The sequence below is a fragment of the Sinohyriopsis cumingii genome, chromosome 9 (genome assembly GCF_028554795.1).
Source record: "Sinohyriopsis cumingii isolate HCF-2022 chromosome 9, ASM2855479v2, whole genome shotgun sequence".
In the NCBI taxonomy this organism is placed as follows: domain Eukaryota; kingdom Metazoa; phylum Mollusca; class Bivalvia; order Unionida; family Unionidae; genus Sinohyriopsis; species Sinohyriopsis cumingii.
The window spans coordinates 55,972,007-55,985,834 of NC_142969.1; the positions used below are offsets into that span (position 1 = coordinate 55,972,007).

Here is a 13,828-nt window from a genome sequence, read left to right on the forward strand (position 1 = left end):
AGGTTTTGTCACGGAAATTAAATATCACTTTTTGGGAGACAACCAAGTTGTCAACTTACTTAGAATATGGAATGTGCCGGGTCTAGATTTAAGGTGGTCACAGGCACTAGGTAGTACTAAAAGGTACGATGAATCACCTGATATTTATGTTTTGGTTGCACCAGACCACAAATATCATGTTATATTGTATGTCATGTTTACCCCGACCCAGAGTAACCCAGTTTGAAACGTGTATAATCAAGGCAATTCTTACGGGTCATTGTTTGATGTCGAACATTGCCGAAGGCTAGCACTAATCCGTTACGTAAGATTGTTGTGGCTAGAATCGAGGGACCGGACATTGGAGTTGCAAAGTCACAGACAGCCAATTATCACCTAGGTGTCGAAATGTTTCCAAGATCAAAAGAAATTGCCTGAAGAAGTGGGAGTGTCCTAACTTCTTTCCCCTGCAAACAGACAGACAGGTTGAACTGGCCGCTAAGACGATTGGATAGGGCAACAGCGCCACCCAATCAGAATCGAGATGGGGGGAGACCTTGATTTGAGTAGAATGATATCCCTGCGTTTTCCGGCAAAAGTTAGTTCGCTGAGAGAAATTACCCAGAGAAGAGGTTAGCGTAACTCCGAATAGCCATTCGTTATTGGCGGGAAAATCTTAGAGCGGGAAGGTCTAAGTACAGAAAGCTTCAAACGGTCAGTAGATATTTGTTCGGTCTTTGTGGAATGCGACTGCATTTTAATTGTAGGTCGTATGTATACTTTATTAGTACTAGAATCGTAGTACGAAGAATTACTTTGTTTTGTTAATATGTTTGCATATTTTGAAGAAATGAGTTGATATTTGTAAAGAATTATATAGCTTGCCAGCCGTCGTAAGAGTTAATATTGTAATTTACTATGTGGGTATTTTATAGTAGACTAACACATATGTTCATATGATTATAGATTTTGCCATTGTTGAATATTTGTAATGTACAGACATGCGTCTGATTTTGTCAGATTGTAGTACGATGAGATTAAATATATATGTGTATATACTGACGTGACGCAATGTATTGATGTCTGTATAACAATTCGCTGATACTGTGTTATTACGCCATTGTTTACCCTGCAAGAAGTGTGTGGGAATTTCGATGTGTATGCATGCGTGGCCGAAACAGTGACAGCTCTCTGATGGTTAATTGTCGTTATAGTGTGAGGTGAGGTTCGATTAAACATTTGTTAACGCCTTGTGGTTTTTCACAGGAAGCTTTGAGGGACAGACCAGTTAAAGTTTGGTCCCGTAGTCTCGGATAGAGAGACGGAGGAAAGGAGAGAAGAAAGATGAAGTGAAGTCTGGAGCGAAGTTGGAGGAGGAGATAGTAGAGAGGGAAACAGACAAAGGAGTTAGAGGAACGGAAAGAAGGAAGGAATCAGCGGGAAGAAATAGATGAGTAGATGCAAGGACGGGGGAAAATCGAACTCACACTGTAAATCACGGGATGAATTAGGCTGTCACTTGGTCGAGGGAAAGACGAGTGATTGGAAGTTATCGTTTTTTTTAAATTATCACATTTATTAAATTGTTATTGATTGAATTTCATCTTCGTGTTCTCTATAACTGTCGGCATTGCTGACTGGGGGCTCAGAGCTGTAAATCTACATCATCACTAATTTAACTTTCTAACCTAACGAGCCAGGGTGGAACTTTCAATTTAATTTAATTAAATTATATTGGGAGAACCCCACCCCAAAACGACAGAACGTCACATTGTAGGACTGGGGCACCAGGCTAATTTTTATTTCAAGTACTTGCTGTTTATGTAATAATTGTTACTACACAATTTTTATAATTACTCTATATTAAGATTTTTCCAATAAATTTTACCAAAAGACCATTTTAATGGCAAAAATTCTAAATTCTATGAACCAGGCCCAATTCTCAAAACTGGAAAAATATCTGCTTTTGAAACAAGTTTTTGAACAATCGGACAAGACATGTGGAGGTATGCATGCTACAATCTAATTGTTATTATCTGCAGATACCCAATGGTTGACACAAATACCTTAGTTAAAAAAAGTGCCCATTCCTAGAAAAAGGTACCCCACTACTTATTTAAAAAGCTAAATCATTGACCCTAATGTGAATATTTTTCTTCTCTAGGACAAACAATGATAATGAATATGAGCAAAATATCGAAATTAAAGCCATTTATTTTTTATATATATATATCATGCATATGCTATTATATATCCTATTAAAAATGAGACTTAAAATTATCTTCTGATTGATTTTCGCGAACGCGGATAGCTAAGAGTTTATACCTTATGGCCAAAATTGTGTGCCATAGACAAACCATTCGAAGCATTACGGGAGTACTTTTTGCTTTTATTTTCTCACTAGATCGCTGTTTTAATCTCCAGAAAAGTAAGCCATAATTTGCTTTTGGAAACGTCGTGCTGTTCTTCTTATTTTTGTTTTTAAATAATACCGTAATGTATAACCACAGGAGTCTGACGTTTTATCAATAAAGTATGGCGAAATCTCTGACAATATGAAATCCCCTTATTGGTAATATAAATAAACACAGGGAGTGCAAGCGTGACAACAATCGCTTCAGAATCGCAAGAAGACTGAAAAACTACACATATACATTCAAAAGACAGTAACGTACCAACGAATATCTCTTAAATGACCACGGCCTGAATCCAATCCGGCGAATTAACCTTTATTTTCACCACTAAGGTCAAAATCCCTTTCTAGCAAATTCGGCTAGTCGGAAGTAGCACATTCTACCAGTTTCTACCCTGCAGTAAATATGCTGAATAACATGATGAAAGTAATTTCACAAGATAAAATGTTTGTCATGCTTTGTATTTCAGATTGTATCATTTTATAATTTTATTTAAATTTCCAGAACAGAAATATATAGTCAAAGTTTTGATAGTAGAAATAACGGTTGATGACGTCATCAACCGTCATAAATTTCCCTAATATTCAAAGATAACACAGATTCTGTGCCGTGTTCGGTACAATTATTAGACCCTAACGCATATTTACTGCAGGGTAGAAGCTGGTAGAATGTGCTACTTCCGTCTAGCCGATTTTGCTAGAAAGGGGTTTTGATTCCATGGAATTTATTTTGGCTACTATATCATTGTTTCCTTCAGTGGACTGTTTATATGGTCACAAGCAACTAATTATTTTATTAACTATGAAATTAGCATATGTGGTTCGTATATTAAATGCTTCATTTAAAAAATGAGGAGTCGCTTAGATATCAACAATGGTTTCAGAAATTTTCTGAAATTTGTTGACTGATTTTTAAATGGTTTCAACTCTCTCTGCCTATGGAACAATGATGCAAAAGGACATGTCAATATTTTTTCTTTGGTAATCGATAAAATATTTAACTTGGGATTTCATTAACACCGATAGGAACCAGATTGATATACATACAAGCACCGACTTCCTTTACATGGAGAATATGGTTGGATAATTCTTATTAAATAAAGGACGGACATGGGGAGATATCTAAACATAAACAGCGTCTTCAACCTTTTTTAAGATTTAAAATCCCTTTGGTCCTTTTTAAAGAAAATATTTTTGAAAATTGAAGTCCGTGAAGGTGGATGAGTTAGCTCAAAGATTGACTCCCCTTTTCTATGGTAATCATTGCATACACACACCTTTCGTATAAACATTTGATAGACTTGGTCCTCTAAAAAAGGTGGATGATACTATTTTATGTAAGTAAATTCAATGACAATGAGTTATGTTTTCAGAAATTAGACTTTTACATTTGGTTGAGACATTAATATTAAGTTTGAATCTAGATTCATTTAACTTGAATATACAATCACTAAATAAACACTCAGGAGCCAAAATACTTCTTTTTCGCATGTATTACAAAGCATTATCTTCGATGGAAATTGTTTCAAATTTATCATTGCAGCATGCTTTCAAATTGAAATTCCTCAATATCTTCAATATCGCCTACCGACTCTGCGTTTGCAGAAAATTGGAAATCTTTTCAATATGGAGGGATCTAATAAGCACATTTTTAAGCTCGAAAATATAATCCATATGATTTTTTAGTGCTATACTTTACAAATGCGCATGAATCCCACAATTGTAATCTTGAATAGACCTAGCTTCATGCTACCACTTTCCGTAACTTTTTCCACTCCAATTTGTGTTCTTAACAACTGAAAGTTTCACTTTTTCAGACAAAATCTGTGATCAAATCAGTGATGCAATCCTTGATGCACATCTGAAGCAGGATCCAAATGCTAAGGTCGCTTGTGAGGCGGTGGCCAAAACCGGCATGATTATGGTGTTTGGTGAAATTACCTCCAAAGCTTATGTGGACTATCAATCAGTTATCCGAAATACCATCAAAGAGATTGGATATGATGATTCCAGAAAAGGTGGGTAAAGTTAATAAGAATCGATTGTTGTAACCGGTTTTCATTATACCAGTAATGTTTGAACACAAATACTTTCGGTCTTAAAATATGTTCATGATGCCCAAAGATCTGTGTCAAGTTGTGCTTACCCTTAAATTGTTATGTAGTTATGTAACGAAAGATTCCTTGGTGCTGAATAACTCGCAGAATTATTTTTTAAAAATTTAATAGCAGTAATACACTATATGTCACTACTGCCTTGCTTATATTCTGAGATGTCAAGTCCCTTCATTCAAGTGCAGAATTCCAACCTTCCATTATATGGAATGTTATAGAAATATAGAACATGTTGAACCTAGAACCAGTCTGACTACACGTCATTAGCTCATGCAGGATTCTCTTACTCATGGGAGGTTGTTACTGTAAGCTCAGACAAGGGGACTTTGTATCTTGGAAGGTAAGCAAGGCAGGTGTGACATTATACATGTGAAACTGACCAATCAGAACCCTCTGTGCATGAGTCATGGCTCCACTGGTACTATATACAGGCGTCTGCCTCTTTGATAGCACTCTGTATTAAGACCTCACAGTAGTCACTTGTATATATTAAAGTATTGATAGTTAGAACGTGACGTCTCATCTTATGTTTTAACACAATAACACAACATGGTGTCAGATGTGGGATACTAATTATAATTGGAATAGCACATGGATCGTAAATGGATATTTTGAAACAATAACTTTACAATCCACGGAAGATTTTGCACGAATTTAAAACCTTAAAAACGTTGATATTCTGCATACGAACTTAATACCTTCGAAATGGATCTTTCCGGCGTACCAACCCCTACCATGGACTGGGACAATTCCAACCTTACCAACTCATGGGCTAAATTCCAACAACACTGTGAATTAATATTTAATGGACAGATGAGTAGAAGCAGTGATGCGGTCAAAGCCAGCTACATTCTACTTTGGGTAGGCCACAAAGGTAGAGATATTTTCAACACATGGACTCTGACAGATGAAGATAAAAAGGACACATCAATGCTCTTTGCAAAATTCAAACATCACGTGCAACCAAAATTAAACCCGTTCTTTGCCAGATTCAAGTTTAACAACGAAATTCAAGGCTCCAAGACAATAGACCAATATGTGACTTCATTGAAACTCTTGGCCAAGGAATGTCTCTTCAAAGACGAAGATGACATGATTCGTGACAGAATTGTCTTCGGGGTATCGTCACCAAGGATACGAGAAAAACTTATCAACGAAGGTGAAAAGTTGACCTTGGAAAAGGCTATTAACATCAGTCAAAGCCATGAATATGCCCAGGAGCAGCTCCAGACCATGTCTGCATCAGCCAGACAGGAAGTACATGCGACAATTCAACGACAGGCCAAGACAAAAGAACTACAGCCGAAGAAGAAATTGACCACATCTTCCAGACGGAGCATCAACGCGACCTGTGGACACTGCGGATACAAGTCACATTCAAGCCAGGACAAGTGCCCTGCAAAAGGAAAGACTTGCAATAAGTGTCATAAACTCAATCACTTTGAGAAAGTGTGCAGATCAAAAACGGTCAGTGTGATTAACAATGAACATAAAAACGAGGATTTATATATTGACAGTGTAAAAAGGGATATAATTGCCAATGGCCAGGCGTATGCGGCGATAGAGGTAGGACCAAATTTAGTTTCTATTGATTTTAAATTGGATACTGGCTCTCAAGTTAACATCATACCATTGCATATATTCAAAAAGCTAGACATAAAACATCCACTTCAACCTACATTAAGCACATTATCCGCATATGACGGCAAATTATTGAGTACAATGGGTACAGTCAATCTCACGTGTAAGTGCACTGAACGTACACATGAACTCGAGTTCTACATTGTTAAAACGAAAGCACCACCTATTCTTGGTTTACAATCTTGTATGGAGTTAGGCTTAGTTAAATTTACATACTCTGTTCAGACACAGATGTCAAATTTACAATGTAACAAGAGAACGCCCCTCACTAAGGCAGTTGTTCTCAAGGAATATGCCGAAGTCTTCAATGGCATAGGTCTTTTCCCTGGGGAATGTACCATACACATCGACCCCAAGGCTACACCTGTAGTGCACCCTCCGCGGAGAGTACCTGTCGCACTTAAAGACAGACTCAAAACTGAACTTGATCGCATGGAAAACAAAAATATCATTGCCCCGATTACATCACCTACAGCATGGGTAAATTCTATGGTTGTCGTAGAAAAGCAATCGGGTAAACTAAGGGTATGTCTCGACCCACAAGATCTTAATAAAGCAATTTTGCGTCCCCATTACCGTATGTGCACACTAGACGATATCCTACCCCAATTATCAGGTGCAAAATACTTCACCAAATTGGATGCACGGTCGGGATATTGGGCAATAAAACTGTCATGTGACTCATCATACCTCACAACTTTCAACACTCCTTACGGCCGTTACCGTTTCTTGCGTCTCCCATTTGGTTTGAAATCATCCCAGGATGAATTCCAAAGGCAGATCGATGAGAGCTTTGAAGGTTCAATTGGTATCATTTCGATTTGCGACGATATACTAGTTTTCGGATGCACACGCGACGAACATGATACAAATTTGAGAAATGTTCTCAAACGTTCCCTCGAAAAAGGAATCCGGCTAAATGAGGAAAAACTAGAAGTAGGTGTTACAGAAGTACAGTACTTCGGACACATTCTGTCAGCAGAAGGTCTCAAACCTGACCCTGCCAAAGTATCAGCGGTCAGAGAAATGGAACCCCCTTGTAACCGCGCAGAGTTAGAAACCATTCTTGGCATGGTTAACTACTTGTCCAAATTTGCCCCAAATTTGGCTGGGGTCACCAGTCTGTTAAGACAACTGTTAGCAAAAGACATAGAGTTTTCATGGGACTCTCCGCAAATAGACGCATATCAAAAGGTCAAAGACATAATTACTATAAGCCCGGGACCTGTTCTGTCCTATTTTGACTCTAAGAAACCACTGACTTTGCAAGTTGATGCATCAGAATATGGGCTCGGTGCCGCCCTAATGCAAGATGATAAACCCGTGGCTTATGCATCAAAATCCTTGACTACAAATGAAATTAATTATGCTCAGATAGAGAAAGAAATGTTCGCTATACTGTTCGGATGCAAACGGTTCCATCAATATGCATACGCGAGAAAGGTACACGTTCAAACTGATCACCTTTCACTTGTCGCTATAATGAAAAAGCCCCTCTGTGCAGCCCCACCGCGACTACAACGAATGCTTTTGCAGCTGCAGCGTTATGACCTAGAGGTAAAACATTACCAAGGTAAGAACATACCCGTAGCAGACACACTCTCCCGTAGGTTCTTATCTGATACACACCCCACCTTATCTGAAGGTATAGATATGCATGTGCATATGGTGTTATCAGCATTACCTGTATCTGATCGTAAGAAGGAAGAAATTCAATCTCTCACTGAACAAGACCCCCAGCTGGTCATACTGAAACAGGTCATAATTGAAGGTTGGTCTGAAAAGAGATCAAGCTGTCAATCAGAGATAATTGACTATTGGAATTATAGAGATACACTTTCAGTTGTAGATGGGTTAATCTTGAAAGGTCAAAAAATAGTCATACCACAAGTCCTCAGGCAGAAAATGCTAGAAACTGTACATTCGGGACATTTAGGTATTGAGAAGTGTCTGAAAAGAGCCAGAGATGTCTTGTTCTGGCCAAGAATCTCAGCTGACATTTCCGATTTAGTGTCAAAATGCTCTATCTGCTTGGAGCGCAGAAGTTCTAACCAAAAGGAACCTCTCATCCCCCACGACGTCCCTGAATATCCATGGCAAAAAGTCGCCACAGACCTATTTACATGGGATAATAAAGATTACATTGTTGTAGTAGATTATTTCAGTTGCTACTTTGAAGTTAAGGCACTAGCAAGCTCAAAAAGTTGCATTGTTATTAATCATATGAAAAGCATATTCCCGTGCTTCGGAATACCAGAAGTCATTGTCAGCGACAATCAAACATGCTATTCTTCCCGAGAGTTCGCAAGCTTCGTGAAAGAATGGGACTTTAAGCATGTTACATCGAGTCCCACATACCCTCAGTCGAACGGCCTAGTGGAGAAAACAGTTCAAACTGTAAAGAGAGTCCTCTCAGAAGCAAAAGCCGATGGCAGAGAACCGCTTATAGGCATATTAGAATATCGAGCCACTGCTCTTGATATCAGGTTCTCACCAGCACAATTGTTGATGGGGAGACAACTCAGATCAATTCTCCCAACAACCCGTGAAAAGTTAATTCCCAAAACACCCATCACCGCTGAGGTCAAAAAGAAAATTACACTTCGCAAGAAGAAAACAGAGAATTATTATGATAAAAGTGCAACACCACTAAAACCACTTAAGGAAGGGGAATCAGTCAGAGTTAAATTCAAAGGTCAAAACTGGGAACCTGCCGTTATAATAAGAAAACTCGACGAAAGGTCTTACTCAGTTCGCACCAAAGATGGTACCATTTATCGTCGCAATAAACGTCAGTTCATGAAAACTAATGAAACACACCCCGTACAATGTAATATAAATGCGCCCTTCTCTCAGATTGAAAACACACTGTGTACAGCAGTAACACTTCCCACAAATGCCAGTAAACCAATTTCACAATCAGTGGAATCTCAATGTTTCAGCCGAAGTACGCCTGAGCCTGCCGCAAGAAACCCACAAGATTGTCAGCAAAGCAGATACTACACACGTTCTGGTAGGCTAGTAAAACCAAAGATAATAGAGTCAGTGTAATATCAGTTCCTAAAACCTGTACATATCCTGGATAAGAAACAGTTATGAAATCCTGTAATCACAGATAAGAGAGACTCAGCTAACAGAACAGTCATTAGTGTAGCACAGTGTATGGTTTTGTTGATAAACACAGACAGTGATTCAAGATAAGGACCAGCTGTGTACATTAAATAGCAATCAAACAGGCAGCAGGATATTTAAAAAAAATATACAATGCATTCTCAGTCTGTCACAGACTTTTATTCGTTGATCATTGTAAGCATTGCTATCAAAGAGAACTTGATTTTGATATATTAGTTATAATGGCTCATGATTCATTTAGACAGTTTATTAAAAGTTAATAAAACCTTTTCTTTGTAAGAAGAGAGATGTAACATTATACATGTGTAACTGACCACTCAGAACCCTCTGTGCACGAGTCATGGCTCCACTGGTACTATATACAGGCGTCTGCCTCTTTGATAGCACTCTGTATTAAGACCTCACAGTCGTCACTTGTATATATTAAAGTATTGATAGTTAGAACATGACGTCTCAGCTTAAGTTTTAACACAATAACACAACAGCAGGTAAGTATCACATTATTTAAATTAGTTTTACACCTTTCAGAAATCACATTTCACATGCATCACATTGTCTTTATATTTTAATAACCACCTAATAGAGACACAACACCTATATGAAAAATGATTGCTGAAGTCTGAACTTTTTTTACAAGGATATTGTCACATCTAACTTGATCATATTTATACTGGCAGGTACAAAAACAGGTGAAATTACAAATTATCTTTGTATTTCATTTATTTGTATTCTTTTATAATGAAAATGTTTAAATATGTTTTAAACATGCATCATTGTTGAAGACAATTTCTAATGCAAAATGTTGCAGTTGTCCATGTTTATTTTGGTATATGTTTATCATCTTACATCCAATTATTAGCTCAGACTTGTATAATTGCTTGTTCTGGTGTTTTGCTTAGAATATTAGGAAATGTTTATCTCATAATTGTTGCTGAAGTTTGGGGCTAAATATGTACTAGCCTTTCCCTTTCTTCAGCGAATTAGATTTTATTTTCACCCTTATATGGATGAAATTTTTCCTGTACAATAACAAATAACAATAAAGCAACAAGGTCTCATTGGACAATTGATTGGTGAACTTTCATCCGAGGATGACGTAATGCAGAAAAATGAGAATAATTTTACATTAAAGATGCAAATAAAAAACCTAGTGATGTTTGTTGAAAGCATGCTTGCAAAATTTGATGGAATTATGCACATTAATTCTTTATACAACTGGCTGTTTTTATTCTCTGCCGACACATCCACCAACTATGTTTAATTTTTCTTTTACAGCTTGAGCTATTTTAAATATTTTCCTTTGACAAGGTATTGAAAGGAATCGGTATGTGCCTCATACAAGGTTAATGTTCACTAGTACTATAACAAATCTGCGTACATCCCGTCACACATCAACCATCTTGATGTTTAGATATTTTCCTCTGTAGCAGACATATCTGAATACATACGCCAAATTGACGGTTTACGTGCAGCCAAAGTAATATATTTGATCTCCAATTCTGGTCTGTGACATGCAGTCACCAAATGTCAATCCATTTTCAAGCCTAACTCAGATTAAATATAAACCATATGACAGATGTAGATTATGTATGAATTTATCAAATCTAGGCTTATGATAATTAGGCTCATTACATCTACCTTAAAAAATAAAAGTGTGTCAAAATATGAAACTATCCAGCGTGACCTAAAAGTAGTGTTTTTTTATTTGTCATCTTTATAGTTTCACTGATCATAAAAATTTGAAAATATTTTACAAAGGAAGAAAATTGAGAATATTTTACTTAAGAATAGTATAAGAACTAATTTGTCCATCATAGATCTACATGTACTTTCCTAAGTTTATATTGATAGGAATTGTATATGAACCATTTGCAAGGAAACAGATTGGTTTCTTTAATTTGAAACTTTGCCTTGCAAATTCATTATAGTAATTGTGAAGTTAGGTATCACACAAGTCAGTACCTTTACAGAAAATGGCACAGGATAAGGTTTGACTTTCGGATGAAAATACTTAGAGCAGATGGGTCTTTTTAAACTTCAAGAACTGTCTGATCAGAAAAAAGACAAATCAACACCGCTTTACAAAATTTACAATTTGTTTACAAGAATATGAGAGTGATGCAATAGAAGACTTAGATTGAGTGATTTTTCATGCCCATTGCAGAAATTGTGGACTTCACAATCATTTGATAAAAGTTAGACCTGTAGGCTAGATAACGTAAGTGTTGAATATAATTTTTTTTTAGTGTTTTGTGTTTGTATTTTGGTCCTAATGGAGGAAAATAATGTTGACAGGGTACAGCAGTCCGCCTTTGAACAGATGCGTCATTTGGTCCAGGAAACGACGACACAGCTATTGACATCAGGCCAGATATTACCCTTATTTCCCTCGCTCACTTCCACAGCTTTTTCTGACTCTTTGGGGGAATGTTCCCCCAATTTTAGGCTGCCCAGTGGGCGTAAGTTCCCTCGCATGTCCGAGCATGGCCTTCGGGCCTGTAAGTCAGGACGCATGGGGTTTTTACCGGATCCATTTCATTATACAACCTCTACGTCACCGGCCGTCCAGCTGTCCCAGCATGGGGACCCTATTGCTAAAATGGTCTGACCAAATATGATTTACGGGGTTCTTAGTGATAAATCCATCCGTCAAGCTGTACCGCCGGCAACATACCGATATTATGGCGGAGATTTTAGTGAGAAATCTGTCCGTCCAGCCAGGCCATTGGAGCAGCCGGTACCGGTGATAGCAGGACCGTTGCCAACATTCAGGCCGACCGCAAGCCAGACAAACCAACCGGCAGGGCCGGCCGTCCATATGTTCACAGCTTATCCACAAGGGAGAGTTAGTGACAGTGTCAAGGCTGACGGAATCGCATCATCTATGCCACCTGGTATGCTCTATCCAGAAATGCAAGCTATTCCAGAACACAACTCGGCACACAGTGAGGGTGACAAAACTCCTGCAAATCAGCCGTACACAGATCCAACCATGGAACGACTGAGTTTGGCTTCAAGGCGGCAGTGGAAGAAATTTATAGGGTGTTGGCAACTTCAGAATACCCTCCACCTCCTACCGCCACTCAAGACTACAAAGTTAAGGTGTCTGTAGATCTTTACGAGGAGGAAGAGACGCCGTCCTTCCGGCATCTTCCCCAGTCGGCAAAAATTAAGGAGATCAATGATCGTCTATCAGGACGAATAGGTGATCCGGGGAATGCTAAGGCGTTCTTTTCAAGAAGCCAAGTACCAGCGACGTTCTCGTGTCGCTGGTACAAAACTATTCAGACGCCTTCAGTACGGATCTTCCGGCCCTGGACAAAAATATGGCAGCAGTTCACATGTCCGCTCCACTGTTTTACAAAGTGGACAAAAATGTGGTCCATGCCACGTCAAAGCTAGTCCAGAACCTAGTCGCTACGTCTTCAATGTTAGACTTGGCTTCATTAGCCATTTTCCGACTCACAGAAAAATCCGAGTTATTAACAGGGCAGCTCACCGTTCCATGACTAATGCATTGACTGCTTCTGCCAACTTAGACCTGATACGACGTGACGCATGTCTGCGGTCCACGTCGCTCAAGCCCCATCATACTCTGGCTTTATGGATGACTCCGTTTGGGTCGCCTTTACTCTTTGGAGGAAAAATTGAAGAAGTTCGGAAGCAGGCAGCTCAGGAACTGCCCCTCCAACTCGTTGCCCAACCCTCGCAGGCGTTTAGAAAAAATCAGCCCCTGCCACAGAGGAGGGATGATTGGCGGACCAGGGACAAGGGATCCTTACAATCAAATGTGCATTATAGATCCCAACCCAATGCCAGGAGACAACAGTCTAATCAAGCTAGGAGGCAACCATACAGAGGCGGTAAGAAACAAAGTTTCTCCGTCTTCAAGCCTCCTAACTCTAAAAGTTGACATACCCTCCCCACCACCTGCGGACAGCCAACCTGTGGGCGGCCGCCTCCTGCAATTTCAGGACCACTGGACCACCTTTTTTCCTCAGAACGATTGGGTGATCCAGGTCATTTCGGAGGGGCTTCGGATTTCATTTATCCAACCCCCTCCCCTGTCCTCCTCTCCCCTCTTCACGGACGTACCGTCCGATCAGGAGAAGGATATCTTTCTACAACAGGAGATACGGTCGCTCATAGAAAAAAAACGCAATTGCCGGGGTTTTATTCCAGGCTATTTCTTATCCAGAAGGCAATCGGCAAGTTGAGGCCGATCATCGACCGGAGTCGCCTCAACCAATACATTTTACCACCGAAATTCAAGATGGAAACGGTGAGATCAATTCTGAATCTGGTACGGCTTACTCATGCTCGTGTAATCCGGATCGTCGAACTCGTCGGGTCCATTTCCAACAGGACGTGGATTTCAGCGAGAGAATTCTTGCAACTCCTCGGATTATTCAATGCGGCGTTGGACTTGATCCCACTTGGCCGTTTTTTATGTGTCCCTTACAAATGACTGGCACAATGGCGCCCCTTTTCAAGTCCCCTCAGTCAAACAATAATGATCACGCCCGAGATACGATCATTCCTGTGTCAG

At 39.2% G+C, this 13,828-nt stretch overlaps 1 protein-coding gene across 1 annotated transcript in view; it reads left to right on the top strand.

Annotated features, from left to right (window-relative positions):
- Positions 1-13,828, top strand: part of LOC149791862 (S-adenosylmethionine synthase-like) — a 58,590-nt gene that overhangs the window by 25,778 nt on the left and 18,984 nt on the right. Inside the window, exon 2 of the mRNA XM_089970363.1 lies at positions 4,210-4,410. Coding sequence (XP_089826489.1) covers positions 4,210-4,410 — 201 coding nt within the window. The remainder of the gene's footprint in view (positions 1-4,209; positions 4,411-13,828) is intronic.